This window comes from Egretta garzetta, unplaced genomic scaffold, assembly GCF_000687185.1.
Source record: "Egretta garzetta isolate BGI_Z169 unplaced genomic scaffold, ASM68718v1 scaffold258, whole genome shotgun sequence".
In the NCBI taxonomy this organism is placed as follows: domain Eukaryota; kingdom Metazoa; phylum Chordata; class Aves; order Pelecaniformes; family Ardeidae; genus Egretta; species Egretta garzetta.
In genome coordinates, this window is record NW_009260413.1 from 2255645 (window position 1) to 2272156 (window position 16512).

The 16512-nt window shown below is 35.7% G+C and overlaps 1 protein-coding gene across 1 annotated transcript in view; it reads right to left on the bottom strand.

Annotated features, from left to right (window-relative positions):
* TTC29 (tetratricopeptide repeat domain 29) overlaps positions 1–16512 on the bottom strand; it is an 85647-nt gene that overhangs the window by 41640 nt on the left and 27495 nt on the right. The window contains exon 4 of the mRNA XM_035899196.1: positions 12484–12669. Coding sequence (XP_035755089.1) covers positions 12484–12669 — 186 coding nt within the window. The remainder of the gene's footprint in view (positions 1–12483; positions 12670–16512) is intronic.

Sequence of the window (16512 nt, forward strand, 5' to 3'; positions counted from 1 at the left end):
AGATGTAGAAGGCTTGAGGACATAAAGGAGAAGGAAGGAGATAAAAGGAAGGTTGAGCACCACACCTCCTGAGATACTGCATTGGTGGGCTGAGACCACAGTGCAAAAAGATGGTATTTTATGTTCCCTTGTCTGGGTCAAGAACTGCTAGGCTAATCCTTGGCATTGCAGTTTAGAGAGTATTATTTCTGCTGACATTATTTAAGCAAGTGTCTGCTGTCCGAAAGGAAAAACATAACTCTAGAGATCCACCTCACAAGCTAGGGATACTACTAGTTCCTCTGGTTGCTTGCCTGTCTGCTCTCTAACCCCTTCCCCTGCAGCTGCCAACACTAGTAAGCTGCAAAGAAAGAAGGGTTTCCCACCAGCAGCTCAAATGGCAGCTGCTTTGGGGATAGTTTACTGTGAACCATCAAGAAAAAAAGACTAATTAACTGAAGAGCACATTACCAGAGGAGGAAACACTGTGAAACGATCTTGTTCTTACAAGAAAACATGAAGAGTAAGTACAGGAGGAACAGGCACTGTTATAGGAGAGACTGGAACAAATATCCTCCTATTGCCTTTTTTCCAGTTTCTGCACCAGCCACTGTACCCTTAAAACTCTGGGTTAGCTCCAGACCTTCTTAAGTTGCTTCTGGCTCTACATAAAATCTCTCAGATTTTCTCTAAGATACACACAGCTACTCTCTAGACTGACTGCAACTACTCATAGTAGCTCTACAAAGAAAATCTGGTGTCACTTACATGAATTCCCCCAAACCTATGTGCACACAGACCTCACATACACTTTAGTGGTATAAAATATAACATATGGACATACATGAAAGACAATGATAAATCAAAGAGTGATTTCATACTAAGCGTAACCCTTAACTTTGAAAGTTAGAAACGTACCTGAAATTACTGACTTGCTACTTGAACTACATTATATCACCAATTTTTCCCTTTGCTTTAGGCTGAACTGTGGAAAAAATTCACATTTCAGGCATTTTCACAGAAGTTTAGGTCCGAGGTGGAATCTCTGAAGGCTTTGCAACACTGTAATTGCAAAAACTGGTTGAGCAGCATTTTGCCCACATGCAGGTAAGAATAAAACATGAACTCTTCCAAGATCAGTGTCCAACTTCAGGAAAAAAATGTGACAACTGAGCAGGTCTCATAAAAATTCCACTAATTTGTCTGTCCTACATTCATATTCAAACAAACCAACACAGAAAGTTTTGGTTTACAATTAAAATTCCTTTATCTTTTAGGCTAATATTTTATGAAAGCAACATTTGTCAGATGCTGCCTACTGATTTGTTTGATTATCTATAAACAAACACTTCTTGATATATGTCAATTTGCATCTAGAGAATTATTGCAAAGGATGTTATGCACTAGCTGAAGGACAACATACCCATCTTAAAGAGAACAGAATTCTTGCTTCCCCATAGCATTCAAACCCTCTTCTTTCATGTTTGTAAAGCATCCAAGTGCTTTCTATATGCAAAGGCCACCTAAGATGCAAAATCTATTCAGGAAGCTCAAAACGTAAGGCTCCAGGTTCTGAATAAGAACCAGCCCACACTCAGTGGGATGCTCAAACTTCAGGTTTCACAAATATTTCAGTGTTTATAGGCAGATATCCAAATGCAGAGAGGGGAGGGAGGTGAAAATGCAGCGATGAATAGTGAGGAATGGCACACACTTTGCAGTTCTGTTTTTCAGGGCTTGAGGGTTTTTTTTAGCTCAATAGAACCAAACGAAAACAAGTTATATTACTGCTTAATCTCAAAGAGTAATACGACCATTATCTTTTAAATACAGGAAGTGACACTGAAGCAGATTAGTTTCACTGAATTACTTTTTTTGTTAACTCGTGTCAAATGCTTGCCTCAGTTTAAATAATTTTTTTGTAGTGCTTACATTTTATCCAGATTCTACCCCACTCCCCTTACTTTTCACAGCTTCCAATAATAAATTTAGTATCAGATGGAACATTCCAGCACTGGGGCTGTTCTGTTGTGCAGATAATCTACTTCACAAGGATGCTTTGAGTAACAGGTTGGACTAACGACCTGCTGAGGTCCCTTCCAACTTGAATTATCCTATGATCCTCTGAACAGTAAGACATATTTTTATTAATAGCTTCATAATGCTTGTTTTACCCAGGACTTCCACAGATTATTGATAATGGCTGAGGACATGCAACCCCAGCAGCTCTCAGACCCACTGAGAAGGCCCCTCTGGAAACAGTACCTCCTTTATCAATTACTAAAAGGAAACACTGCCTCCAGGAAAGTTTATGATGGCAACTGTCGGTGCAGCTGCAGTAGCCCAAGACCTTGCAAAGCTTTGAAGCAAAAAAAATCTGTTAGCGAGTGGGCAGCTTTGAATGAAGCTTCATCTCAGTACTACTCATTAAGCAGTAAATAATTAAAATACCCTGGAAAAGACAGGTAAAACGCAAGCAGCAATGTCAGTATTAGACATGAAAGAGAAGAGAGGGAAAAAGAATTTAAAAAAGCAAAGAAATAATTCATTTGAAGTTTTAATAAAGTTTCATTTGCAGTCTTGTTTAAAGATATATCAGACTTTAGGGATGTAACCTAATTACATTTTTATTTCTAAGTTCTATTCAAAGACCTTGGACTTTGAATCTTTAACACAGATCAAACATAGTGTAATTTACTCATGGCTATCAATACTTTAAAAAGATCTCTTCATTAAATGTCATAGTCTTAGGAACATGCACATAAAGCAAACAGAGCAACATTTGATACCAAAACCATTCAGAATGATTCTTACAGAAGCGTGTACACAAGCAATTCACTTGAGTGCTACACATTATATTCAAGTGCACATAAAATGTTTCTTTCTAAAATATTAGAAAATGAACTTTACAATCACCAAATACCTAAGAACAGAAACTAACTTAAAATTTTTTTTTTGTGCATGTTAAAACTTTTAAGGAAAATACAAATTACAAAGTTTAGAATTAGTACTATTCCACTGCTGTGAGTATTTCAAAGAGCTGCACATTGCAAGCTAAGAATACAGACCTGTCCCCAGGTGTCATACCAGAACTGAAAGATTTTTCGATCTGAAGAATCAGGCTAGGAAAGTGGCAGTGATGGTGAAGGGATTAAGGAGGCTTTTGGCAAACCTGCTTACTTTTTCCTAGTGTAAAAAGCTTTATTACTTCCCTGTGCTTAATAACATTAAACCTTGATTTAAATCAACTGAAGTAAAAGCATGAAGAAAGTTTTTTTTGTTTTCACAGTATTTCTTTTCAGAAGTGAAAATAAGAACCCTATAGAATTCTCCCTGGGTTCTCTTATTCAAAAGATCTTCATTGCCTACCAGCACTTCTTAAAAAATAAGTATAAAAAAATAATTAAATAAAGAATATTTTTTATGAACTCAACAGGCCCTTTTTTCTTTCATGTTGCATGTTCAGAAGCTTCTTTCAGACTTTCTTAAGAGTATACTAATTTGAACTGAAAACATACCTAATTTCTGTAACACCAATTCGATACAGTACCTGCTAGTTCAATACCAGTAACAAGCCTGTGATAATGTCATTTATTGGGGAACTACGTTCTGCACTTGCATGAGGATGAGCTCTATTATTTAATAAACCTTTTAAATCTGTCCTCCCCAAGAACCTATCTGGACTTATGGATGCTTCTGTCTGCCGCTGACTGAGAGAGAAAAGCATTGTGTCTGAAGACTGTATCTCCTAGTAATTTGCTGCTTAAACTTTTAAAATTATACTCTACAATCAAGTTTTTCCCAGATAACTTATGTATTCAGTTCTTAAGCAACCAGAAAAAAACCCCAATAGACCGGCTTTGTGAAATAGTGGAAGTGCAGAATAACAAAGAAGAGTTAGCTTCAGCTGATATGATGAAAACCAATGACCAGAAGTCTTCTAACTGGTTGGATAAGCAGAACTCCATGTCCCATTCCATTAAGGAAAGGCTTCTTTCTGTCTCTAAAGTTCCCTGATGTGGAGACTCTTTTTAAGTATATATCCCCATATGAACTTAAAGACAAAATTTAGCAACAGGTATATGTAGCTGACGATACAGGATTTGGGGACATGTGAGTAAGTTTTCAGGTCTGAACTATTCCTACACTCCTTTTTCTGAAAAAGTTGTTTGGAATAGATAATCACAACTAGGAAGAAGTCTTAAAAGTTAGCAACCTGGGATATGCAACCTGGAGTGAGGAAGCACGTCATGATTAATCAATGATATTTGGTTACTACTGGGTATGGTCTGTTATATATAGAAATATTAAAAGAATCAAATGAAACACGCTACACGTTGTCTTCAAACAATGAACAGGATAAAAAGACTTTTTTAGGTTAGTCTCCAAAGGAAACCAGCCTATGTGATCATCCTGTCCTCCAACTAGATTTGGAATGAACTTGAACCAAATTTGGTAAGAAGTGGTAAGAAGTCCAGAGGACAGTAAGTTCCCATCACTTTTTAGAAATGAGAATACACATTGATCTGCAAATTCCAAATGGACAGAGACACAGGCAGTGTGCTATAGGTATTCTAGAGGGCAGCATGCTGCTTGGCCAGCCAGCGACTAAGCGCTAGCCAGTCAGCAGTGTGTTCACATACAGCTTTCAATTTGTCACAGTGCACACCGAACCTTACCAAGTACAAGTGTTACAGAAACATACAGGAAATGGTATGGTATAACACAGAACAAAATGGTGGTTCCTGCCTCAAAAGATAGATAGCCTCTAAATCTTTAGAGCTGTGACTCTCCTTCAGACCACTGCCATATTTTTACTAGTACTCAGGCTTCCTATGAAAAAAATTACACAGGCATTTATATCTTTAAATATCTTTTCTCTTTTTGATCCACACTATGAAAAATCCCATTATAAAAATGAAGAAAAAGGAATTTATGAAGCTAATCTTTTATCAAAAATCACAAACTTATCTGGGTATCATTTTAAACCGAAAGAAGTTGCTTACAAAAAGGAATCCCTAACACAGACGCAAGGATGGATGAAACCAGAAAGGCCTTGGGTAGCTATTAGCTGGTAATTTGAGTTGATTTTGTTCCTGAAGAGAGAAATGGGATCCATTTTAGGTTGCTTTTGTCCAGTGTCAGACCTGCGCTTGTGAATGCAACAATATGGAGAACTCTAGCTACTGGCTACATATGGTGGAAACATGAGAACATTAAATAGGCAGGTTGGACAGTTTGAATGCAGAAATACTGTTATTAGTAATAGTTCTGCACTCCACAGGTAGCAAGGAAGAAATTTATCACTCTTCACAAATGTTGTCCCACTGGTTTGTTTTATTTATCAGCTGTTTCTAATTTTGCAATCTGATGGTAAAGCAGCACTTTTCGTTTCTACATTATACAGCGCAATGATGATTTGCTATTTAAGTGGACTTGGCAGAATTGCAACAGAGATAACAATATAAAGTTCTATTAATGTAGAAGGTGTGTGTAGGCCATCCATCCCACAGGTGAATTTTATTCTGGCTATACTTGGGAATCTCCTAGCAAAAGATGCTACACATTTACGTAATTAAAACGAAGTTGCAAAACACGCATACACAAAAGCATAAGAAATTTCATAAGCAATTTTAACTTTTGCCTTTTTAAACCTTTTTAGTACTTCGTTTTGCAATATTAACATTCTCTTTATTTCTTTATCTGAATATAAATTATTTCTGCCTGGAGGCAAACCAGTTGGGGAAACTCTGCTTAAATGTGCGTATTTCCTCTGCATAGATACTCATGAATGTATGCTGAGTTTTCTCTCAATTATTTATACATTACAATTTTTAATTGAAAAACACTTGCCATAAACAATTCAAAATACAAAATCAACAATTTCTTAGCAATGGATTAAATAGGGCTTGCTAAGAACAAGAAAATAATCAATTCAGACTTTTTATGTTCCAAACCAAAAAGATGATGTTATGAACTGTCTTTAAGTTGTTGTTTACCAAATATATCTAGCAGTTAATACTTAAGCTTCAGAAGCTTGAATCAAATGCCCATTAAACTCAGTAGGAATCTTTCAACCAACTTCTATAGTGCCTTGATTAAAAACTTGAATTCCAACAGTATAGTACAGTGATAGGTATAATCCTACTCGGTCTTAATCCAGATTGTTGAAGCTTGTAAGGACCCTGCAGGGTTTTTTTCCACAACAAATTAGTTAAATTTATGTACAAGTCCCTTGTGTTCAGTAGGCCTTTCAACCAGAACAGTCTATATCAAATTCTAACATATGAAATAGTCTGTATTTTATTTGTGATTACAGATAGAACAATTATACATTTCTCATACATTAGGTCCAATTTATTAATATTTTTGGGGTGGGTGTGGAGGAATCAGAAGTGATCAACTCTGGCATAACTTTTCTCTGACTGCAAAGCAACAGGAGCTTAATATTGCTTTAATCAAGGCAGAACTGGATTAAGACTGAACACTTAAAACCCCTCCACTAATTTGCAGAATACGACAGACTTTTGGAAATGTCTAAGCTTATTTTAGAAAGGACTAAGGAGACCCTGATCAGGAATTATTTACGACTTGCAATCTAAAAAAACCACACACAGACAGACAAAACTGGGTTTATGGATTAGCTGTACATTATAGGAATCAGCACTGAGATACTGAACATGGCTATTTGCTTTGCATTCTGTCCCTTTCTCTTGCTAGTCTGCTTGCCTTTCGTTTTTCCAGTCCGTAAGCATTTCAGAAAAAGTATTACCTCCACTTTTGTTGATCCTATGTGCTAGCAGAATATAAATCTGATGACTTATTCAAAGGCACTACTGCATTGAGATTAATGGCATTGTTCTCACACATCTCACAGATCTCATACCAGGGGACATGCAGTTTCTGGCATGGCACTGATTTACATTTGAAATTCATTGTGAAAGTTTTATTCATTGGACTCCACTGTGATACTTACATGCTTTCTCAAAACTAGTTATTTAAATGTATCCAGAAATGTCTCCAAACACTGCAACCAACAAGTATGGAAAGGTGTGTCCGTCCTAGTAAACTCTCTTATCCTTCAAAATAGTGTGGCTGCTCACAAACTGCCTGTTAGGAAAAGTTCCTGCAACACTCCTAATTACCAAACTGTGCCCATGAATAATTGCAGGGCAGGAAAGTCCAAGTTAGCACAAGCTAACAGCATGTGCAGGACTATTAACACCATTTTAGCACCAGGTTATGCTCATAGACATCCCTGTGCACTGCTTAATTTACTCACGTGGGAAAGCAACCATGGCCTGTGAATGTCTGCCTTTGCTGCTAATGTCTGAAAGGTAAGCGCCAAGATCCTTGGATCATTTGAGAGTGGAAGGACGGGTATTTATAATAAGAGTGTAGTGAGGTTTTCTTTGCTTCCTTCAGAGTTCTCAATGTCACTCTTCCTGCTCCACTGTCCCCCACACAGTGTACCACTAACATATCTTTTTGTAAGGGTGTGCCTTAAGGAAAGAAAAGTCATGCATCTGTATTAGAAAAACTCCATCAGATATGGTAATCAGTCATCTTTAAGCTTCTCTCACAAATGCAGAATTGCTTGGCATTAAGATTGAAATGTTGGTATCTGAAGTACTGGCTCTAAAGCACTGGCTATATTTGAATGTGTGTGTACATATATATGTCTGTAAATAGAGGTGTACATATATGCACATGTACATACACACATTTATACAAACACCTGTATTACTTGCAATGGCCTTGATGGCTGCTTTTAGAACAAGTACACTTTCAGATAATCTGTTTTTATTATGCTTTTGAATAATACAGAAATATATTATATCTAACCTATTTGAAGCAAATAACTCCTACACATACAAATTCCTTGTTTCTCCTGGACTTCTTTTGTTACTAATACAAGTTATCCGAAACTTTGGGATGCACATATTTAAGGTCTACGTCATTTCATGCACAACAGATGTTAACCATTTAATACAAAACAAAGCACTCAAATATTGTAATGATGAGTGCTACCAGCGTAAGAACCTATACAAACTAGCACTGGTTGTTGTTTATCAGTACACTCAGACAGTGTTTCTTCTGCAAGATACAACAGTCTAAACCTGACATTCACAATTAACTTTAGCAGAATTTACACTAATAGAACTATCACAGACTATGATAATCCTCATATTCTCTGATATACAGAAAAATGCATACATTTATAATGACTAATATTATTCCTCTGAATGGGTTCTTAGAAGAAAAAAATTTTAAAATTAATTTTTCTTAACTGAGATTGTTGCCAAGCCTGTGCTTACTTTTAATGCTGGATTTAATGTGAGAAAAAAATATTAAAATACAACATTGGCTTTTCAATGTGTATAATGTGACATTGGCACATTTAATAACTATACGAGAAAATTACTAGTAACCGAACTAATAAACCAATTTATTATCAGCCCCCTGAGAAAAGACAAACTATGGGGTGAATACAGCTGATTGAACAGGATCATAATCTGAGAACTTCTACAATATTCGATGAGCACCATCTCATTTGGGTAACTTGTAAACAGAGACCTTATTTTACAGAGTTTTTTTTAAAAGAGGTTAAAATCTCTTTCTGCAAGGAACTGAAGCTAAAATCATGTTTGCTCCAAGCAGAATGTTCCATTTATGTCTCTAGCAGGCTACTCAATTATTATTGTTTTCTTTCCCTTATGTACTGACAGCCACTATGCACTGACAGCCACTAATCGCCTGCATCCAAATATCGTGACTGAAGTCTACACTGCTGACACCTCAAATATTTAGCTTTGAAGATTAATGAACATCAGATTATATCCATCCTTTAGGACAGGGACCCGGCTGAAAGTCAAAGAACTTTAAATTTGATTACACGAAAATTACCCAGAAAATTTATTGATTTGCTTCCAATGCAAACAACAATCTTTACAAGTCCATGTTTAACTTTATACTCCCAAGCAATCAGTCCTAAGCATACACAGACAGCTTCCGTGCACAAGTAATAAGAAATACACCACTGGGTGAGAGACCTGAGAAGAACTGGTACAAGGTCTTTACATCTAAAAGGATGCACACATGAATGTCTGTAAGGCTAACTTCTCATTCTTGGGAATTCTCCTCCTGGCCGCAGTTAATATAGATATGATTATGTAATTCAGATGGAAGTCTCATGTAAGGTATGTGAATGACGCCTAACACTACACACCTCCTTGTATGTACATAGGTACACATATACATTCCTATATGTATATACTAATGCATAAATATATGTCCATACATGTGTATCTAGTCCTGTATATATGTATATATCCCCATATGAATTGGGCAACTGACTCAGTTCATGAAGAAATTAGATTACAGCATTGTAAATAACTGAACAAAGACTATTTGATTTACAAGCTATCAGTTCTAATATCAAAAAAGCATGTTTAGATTTTTTCTTATAACACCATTACTACTCATGCAATTTTGTGCAATGTCACCTCAACATCTGCTCTTATACTTTTCTGTAGTTAGAATTTGTGATTTCATTTTTCAAAAAGAACATAAAAAGTGCATGGAATATATCTGTTCTCTTTTTCTCAGTGGTCCCTCAAAACAAATCCTATGCTTACTCTCTCAGCTTCTTCGTTTTTTCACCTCTCTCTGTGGAAATAAAATATTTGCAAAAGACAGACCCTACAGATTCAGTGGAGCTTTACCCTGGGCAGTGAAAATGCACCTTGCTTTATCTTTCCTTACCAATGTTAATAAGAAGATGCTCTTCTGGAAGTTTCTAATATTTTACAGCAGGAAAATGAAATTTCCCCTCCTCTAAGCATCTCAAAGTGTATTTCATAACTTTACTTATGTGCTTTTATAATGGGCTTAACAATATTTAAGTACGCAACAACTTTTGCTTAATACATTGTGGAAGTAGGAAATATTAGATTTTTTTTTAGGCAGTGGTTTGATAACAGTAATTAGTCACACTCAGTATGAGCCTTTGAAGCTACAACTAGATAGGTATATTTGCTTTTATACACCTTCTTATAATTGTATTTTTCAGTAACTGCAGAAGTGAAAAGTTTGCAAAAAATCCAGCAGCTTCAATCATTTTATTCTACTGAGTATCAGACAGATAACCTAATTAAACATTTTTCCCTCAAAATGAAAATTACTTGGTTGTGGCTGGCTGGGCTTTAAGCAATTGCTGTTTTATCTATTGAGAAACTGGATTTAGCTTAACTTCAATTCCTGGAATAAATAAATATAAATAAAATAAATATAAGTAATTTCCCAAGCATTTAGAGAAAACATGAAATTATTATGGCCAACGCCAACACATCAAGAGCAAATGCCATCAAACCAATCTTCTATTTAAGTTAGTAAATTCTTTCTCACTGTCATATAACTTTACAAGAAAGTGTTAGGGAAGCATAGTTCACCTGCACCTATTGTTAGGCGAGTGCAAATTGGTTACGAAATCCTATATAGACATTGCTTATCAGTAGTTCACTGTCTGGTATGGAAAAAGGTATTCAGTAAGGTTCCACAGGACCTAGGTCCAGTTTACTACTTGGTGTTTTCATTAGTGATCTGAATTCCAGGATAAAAAAATGCTTTTTAAATATTAAAGTGATATCAAACTAGGAAGGAGAGAAAACATGTTGGACAGCTTCAGAATTCAAAACAACCTTGACAATTTCTAGAAACCACCTACAAAACACAGTGTGCTACTCAGCGCAAAAAGAAAGCAACATATTGCATTTAGGCAGAACTAACGGGTGATCAGAGAAGGGGGAATGGAAAAACTAATTAACAGCTCTTCAGACAAGAATTTAGAGATTACTGAAGATCAAGAACTGAACATGAGTATGCAATTTATGCTGAAACAAAGAATACCGATGTCATACCTGAAAATACAAATAAAAATACAACTTGTAAGAAAAGTAATCCTTCCATTTTATTGATCATTGGTATGCACTCAAATTTTAAAACTGAATCCATCTCTGGGTGTTGCAGGCAAGAAAGATATGGCAACAGTTCAGAGGAAAACAGTGTGAATAACCACCAGTCTAGAAAGTATCAGAAAAATACTGAAAAAGGTGTGATGTTTCAGCTTTCAGAGAACATGAGGAAAACAAAGGACAATAACCTTTTAATTAAAAAAAAAAAAAGCTGTAGGTTTTCTGTTTTACATCCAGGTTTTTACCGGGAAATTAGGCCATCTTTCAAAACAGACCCAGATATTTACTGGAATTACACTATTTCCACAAAAATATTTCAATTTCTGTGCATCTTCTTTTCCCGAGAAAAGCCATTCTATCTGAGAAACCAGCCACAAGCTGAGCTCAAAGTTGGAATGGTTTCAACCCACAAAGTCAAACTTCAACACAAAAATGTAATTACTATACAAATCAGATGTATTTGAAGCAATGGTTAAGTGTCCAGTATACTTAGGAATTAGAACTGGAAGATAGGTTTTATTCAGTTACTTGAGGCTCACTCATTTCTCATCTTCCCACAGCATGAAAGGATTTTGTGAACACATATGAAAACACCTTTTTTATATCCAAACTGCTATACATACACAAACGCCTCTGCCATGAAAGGTAATGTATGTTTAGAAGTAATATTTTTTTTACAGTGAGAACAATCATTCACTGGAACAGCCTCCTCAGAATGTGGTAGACTCCCCATCGCTGCAGGTTTTCAAGATGCAATTGGACAAGATGCTAAAATAATCTCATCTAGGCTCCCTTTCCCATGAAAGGTTGGACCAGATGATCTTTTCAAGGTCCCTTCCAGCCTGGGCTGTTCTATGATTCTAGTTACTTCTATTAATATAATTTTCTATTTTTAGAGGCTCCCAGTTTGAGGACACAGATTACATGAATGGAGAAATGGAGCTTGTGGTAAGGTATAAATCTGAAGCAAACACCAAAGTGGCAGTCACGTACAAACAGGGTGTCATTTTCAGTCAAGAGAGCCAGAAGGTAGTTTTTAAAAATAAGACAAAAATATAGGCTGTTTTATCCAAGCACAAGTTTTAGGCAGGACTAAGCTGAATTATGCATTCATAACTCTTAAATCAACCCAGTTTGTGCAACTAAGATGCCATCCTACTCAAACACCTGTGGCCTGAGGCAGCATCTCCAATCTCTTGTCAAAGACAAGCAAAAGGAAATAAGGTCAAACTCAAAGAACCTCTGCGCTAAACAAATGTTTCCTTTATACTCGTGTTTTAGTTTTCATCTGAGTACTTTCAACTGTAGATGGAAAGTCAACAGTGGTAACAGGTCTGTGAATAATTAGACTCCTTTGTCTTCCTAGTTGCTGCTCCAAAAATTAAAATTGCAACAGTTTTAAAACTTCTTTTAAATTATGGTGGCAAATCAATTTTACATTGAAATATTGTGCCCTGTTATGAAACACAAATTGCCAAATATGACTGTCTCAATGCTGATACAATGTAGCTTTATGATCCCAGTGACTTACCTTGTTCCTCATTGATGAGGCCCATATTTGCATGTGCTTGTGCCTCTCTTTTCCCACCATCAATTTTTATTAGTTGAGCAGTGTTAAAGCATTGTTCATAGAAGTAATTACTTAACCATTTGTCCTCAGGGTCATTGAAACAGTAGGCCAAGTTAAGCTGGTTATCGTATACCTCCTCATAGTGCCCTTTAAGAACAAAAATTACAACCACAATGTTAGATTATCATCAGCTTTCAGAAATCGTACAAATTACAGCAATAACCATATAATGAAAACAAAGAGCTATTTATATTTCCACCACTCAAATACCACCAAGTTCTCCTACATGTCTACTCAAAGAATTACGATAAGGGGAAAATGTTAAACTTACAAATTAGGCAGAATTGAAAACTTATTTTAGAAAACCCACAATAAATTGCTCTCATTTCTGTATGCAAAACCAAAATTCAGTTCAATAAAACATGCAAAACCTGAATAAGACATTGGCTAGTCAAAATAGAGAAGCTAGAGGGAACAAAAAAAGCACACAGTCACTGCTGGAGAAGCATTTGTCTGAGCCACTGAGACCTGAAAAGGCACCAAGATCTTTCAAAACAGGTCTAAGGTAGCAACTGCAGTGATGGAGATGAAGAACCAGAACACTCTGCAAACACAATCCATTAATTCATACCATTTTAAATGTTCAAAAGTAAGACTAACAAGAAAAGCTTTGAGTTTTCATGTATACTCCCATTTTTAGTATCTCATCACTCTTAGAAATTAAGGACAAATTGAAATTTTACACTTTGCCCTGAAAACAGAACAGTTCACCAAGGTATTGTTCTCAGAACAAACGTGGAAAGCAGGGGAGACTCAAAGTCACAGATCTCCTTTATGATCTGAAGAAAAACACCCACCTTTAGTTCCTACTCTTTATCATATCAGACAGCTAAATGAACACACACTATCCCTAAAATTCATAAAACTGCTGCAAGTCCCAAATCTAAGTAGCATTACAAAATTATCAACAAATATATTACTCACAAGTTAAAATTACAGAATTAGAGTTATTCCTCTCAGAAAAGCACCTTTAAAAAAAAAAAAAAAAAACACCACCACAAAAAATCCTCTTTGGATTATTCCAAAACTGTATTAATTTGGAGCAGTGATCTAAAACTTACCTGACAACTCTTATCATACTGCTTCTCCCTAAGGGATATTTGGAATATATATTCCTTACACGATGCTGAAGCATCTATGAGATAATAAAGTACAGCACGAACCTATGTTTCACAGCTAAATTTATCACTGGCTAAACTAAATGAGTTTTCTATCCAAACTCAGCCCATGTCAGGTGTGAATGGGAATAATTAGCTAAAATTCCATTGCAGTTTTGGCTGGCTACTTAATGTGTTTGTGGCTGTTAATGAATGTAAGCTAAAGAGCTAGTTCTTAGAAGTATTTTCATGTAGTTGGGTAAAGAAGGAGTTAAGAACCATGAGTCTCGCAGCAGGTACAAGACTGTTTGGTTAAGCTAGATGTCTGAACAGAACTGCTTTGCTTTCCAGAGTTCTGCAGTTAGCTTTGCTCAACAAAGAGAGAGAAGGGGGAAAAGAAAGAAAAAACCCTCTTACTCCTGGAGCACCACACAGAAATCCACTGGGGAAAAAAACCGATTTCAATATAGGCAAGATCTCACTCAAAGGCCAGATCTTTTCTAAGTGTTTTAAAACTATGACAGCATATCAAAATAGCTTGATCAAAAGATGCAGGTAAATTATCCTCTTCTGTTATCTGCAGGAAGAACTGGGGAAAATCCAGCTTTCAAAAGGGACTAATTCCTTGACTATAAATTCTGTCATCTATGCAGGTCACTCACATTGTTTAGAACAAACAGCAGCAATTACTCAAAAAAGTATTTTGAATGCATCACTAAAACACATGAGAGTGTTTCCTCAGCCTCATCTCTTGTATGTTCTGTCTCAAAATTAAAAATGACAAATTACACACAGTCTAATAGGAAGTAATCTAAATCTCTCATTCTGTCTGTTGTCATGACTGAGTTCCTTGACTTCACAACATCTTGATAAAGCTCTTCAGTGCATTGCACAACACAGTAAGAACTTTATTCTGTCTTCTGAAAGGATCCTGTTACCACCTAATCGCGTTTGCAGTCATCAAGAGGTTTATCTAGTATTTATTTCTCCTCCATTTTTATCAATCTTGGCCACTTTGGAGAATATTGTCTGAATTTTCCCTGCTTAAAATTTTCTGAAATCAAGCCGAGATTTTTTTTTTTTCCCCAATTCTTGAACAGTCTCTGGTTTTGTCTTTTGATTTACAAATTCATTCTTCTTCTTTAATAGTGATAATCTTTTTTTTTTTTTTGCTTTTTTATTTATTATTTTGTGTTCCTATTCATTTTCTCAGACTTTTTCCTCCATGAAGTGGTACCTCATATTTCTACCTTTTTAATAATTCCCTTTAAAATATATAAAATTATGATTTTTAAACTAGTTTGTGTTACATACATTTCCGTTTCTAGTATTTTAAATAAGGTAACACTCCTTCCAAGAAATGAGAATGTTTCATAATCTCTTTAGAATCACCAAAATAGAAATACCCCAGAAATTACATCTAGGTAATCATCTCATCATTTGTGTCTCAGGTTTGATATCAAAACATCAGCTTAAGCTTAGAAATTTGGCATTGGGAGGAAAAAATTATCAATACGTGATTTCGTGTATTCCTAATCAGAACAATGTTCATGGCTGTGAGTTTTCATGCATTTTGATCCCCATCAAGGTCGAAAAAGTACCTGTTAGGTACCCCTTCTTCAGAATATCCAGGAGTGTACATAATATAAAACTTATTCATACATTAGAAATTAAGACTATTTCAATACAATAGCGTCATAGAAATCTCTGCAAATGATACTGGAATGGAAGTAACAGAGCTCTTTTGGGCTCAATATACATATATCTATCTCTGTGTGTGCACAAATATATGCATATGTAAGCACATCTATACATATGTATAGAAAACATAGCTGGGATTCATCCAGACTAACTAATTTAGATATAGATATGGATTACATAGGGTTCCTTTACTTTCAGTGAAGAAAAGCAGCTACTTCTTGGCTGTGATTTATCTCATGCCAACCTAAACATCCACTGTAGCACAAGGGGGCACTTCTAAAGATTATCTCAGAAGTAAAAGGCAGAGGCTCCCACGACGATTACAAGTACATAAACAAGTAACCACATAAACAGAGAAATACAAAGCCTAATTATAACCACTAACATAAAGATAACAATACACATTATATATAGATTAGAACTAAGTGAAAGTGAACTTAGAAGATACCAGAGGATACATACAAATGGCTACAATAAAAGAGTAAAGGGAAAGATAATTGGATTGTCATTGAGGTAGAACACTAGATACAGATTTGTTGCCTTTGAAATCTTTGCTACAAAGTATCAAGCCACTAATGCTACATAAAATTACGTAAATAACTTCAGGTAGTGCCCTACAAATCTCAAGAGATGGAACTGACCTGAGGCGGACTATTGCTACTGCCACAGCTTTGATTGAATGAACTTTAATGTGACCCTCTGATGACTATCCTGCCGGTGAATAACAATGAGAAGTGCACAAAGACAACCATTTCTCTACAATTGTCTTGGACAGTGGCAGACCAGATATGCTGGTCATAAAATAAACCCCAAAAGATAGACTTTTAAAAGCCGTATTGTCTTCTGGATTCAAAGTCTGGCTTAAAAATAAAGAAATTCATTGAGACCATTCTGACAGTGGTAAAGCTAACATATCAGACTTGGCAAAAGTGAACATCTACCTCCCCAGGAGAATAAAAATATTAGAGATTTTACAGAAGAGAGTATTTATGTATTCTAAGAGGTACGCAAGTCAGTTGTTAAAGCTTTGACATCTCTGATTTTGTATAGTAAATTCTCTACAACTGATAATAGAATACACAGACAAGCCATCTTTATGTATCTGTTGATACAAACCCTCCAGTTATTTGCA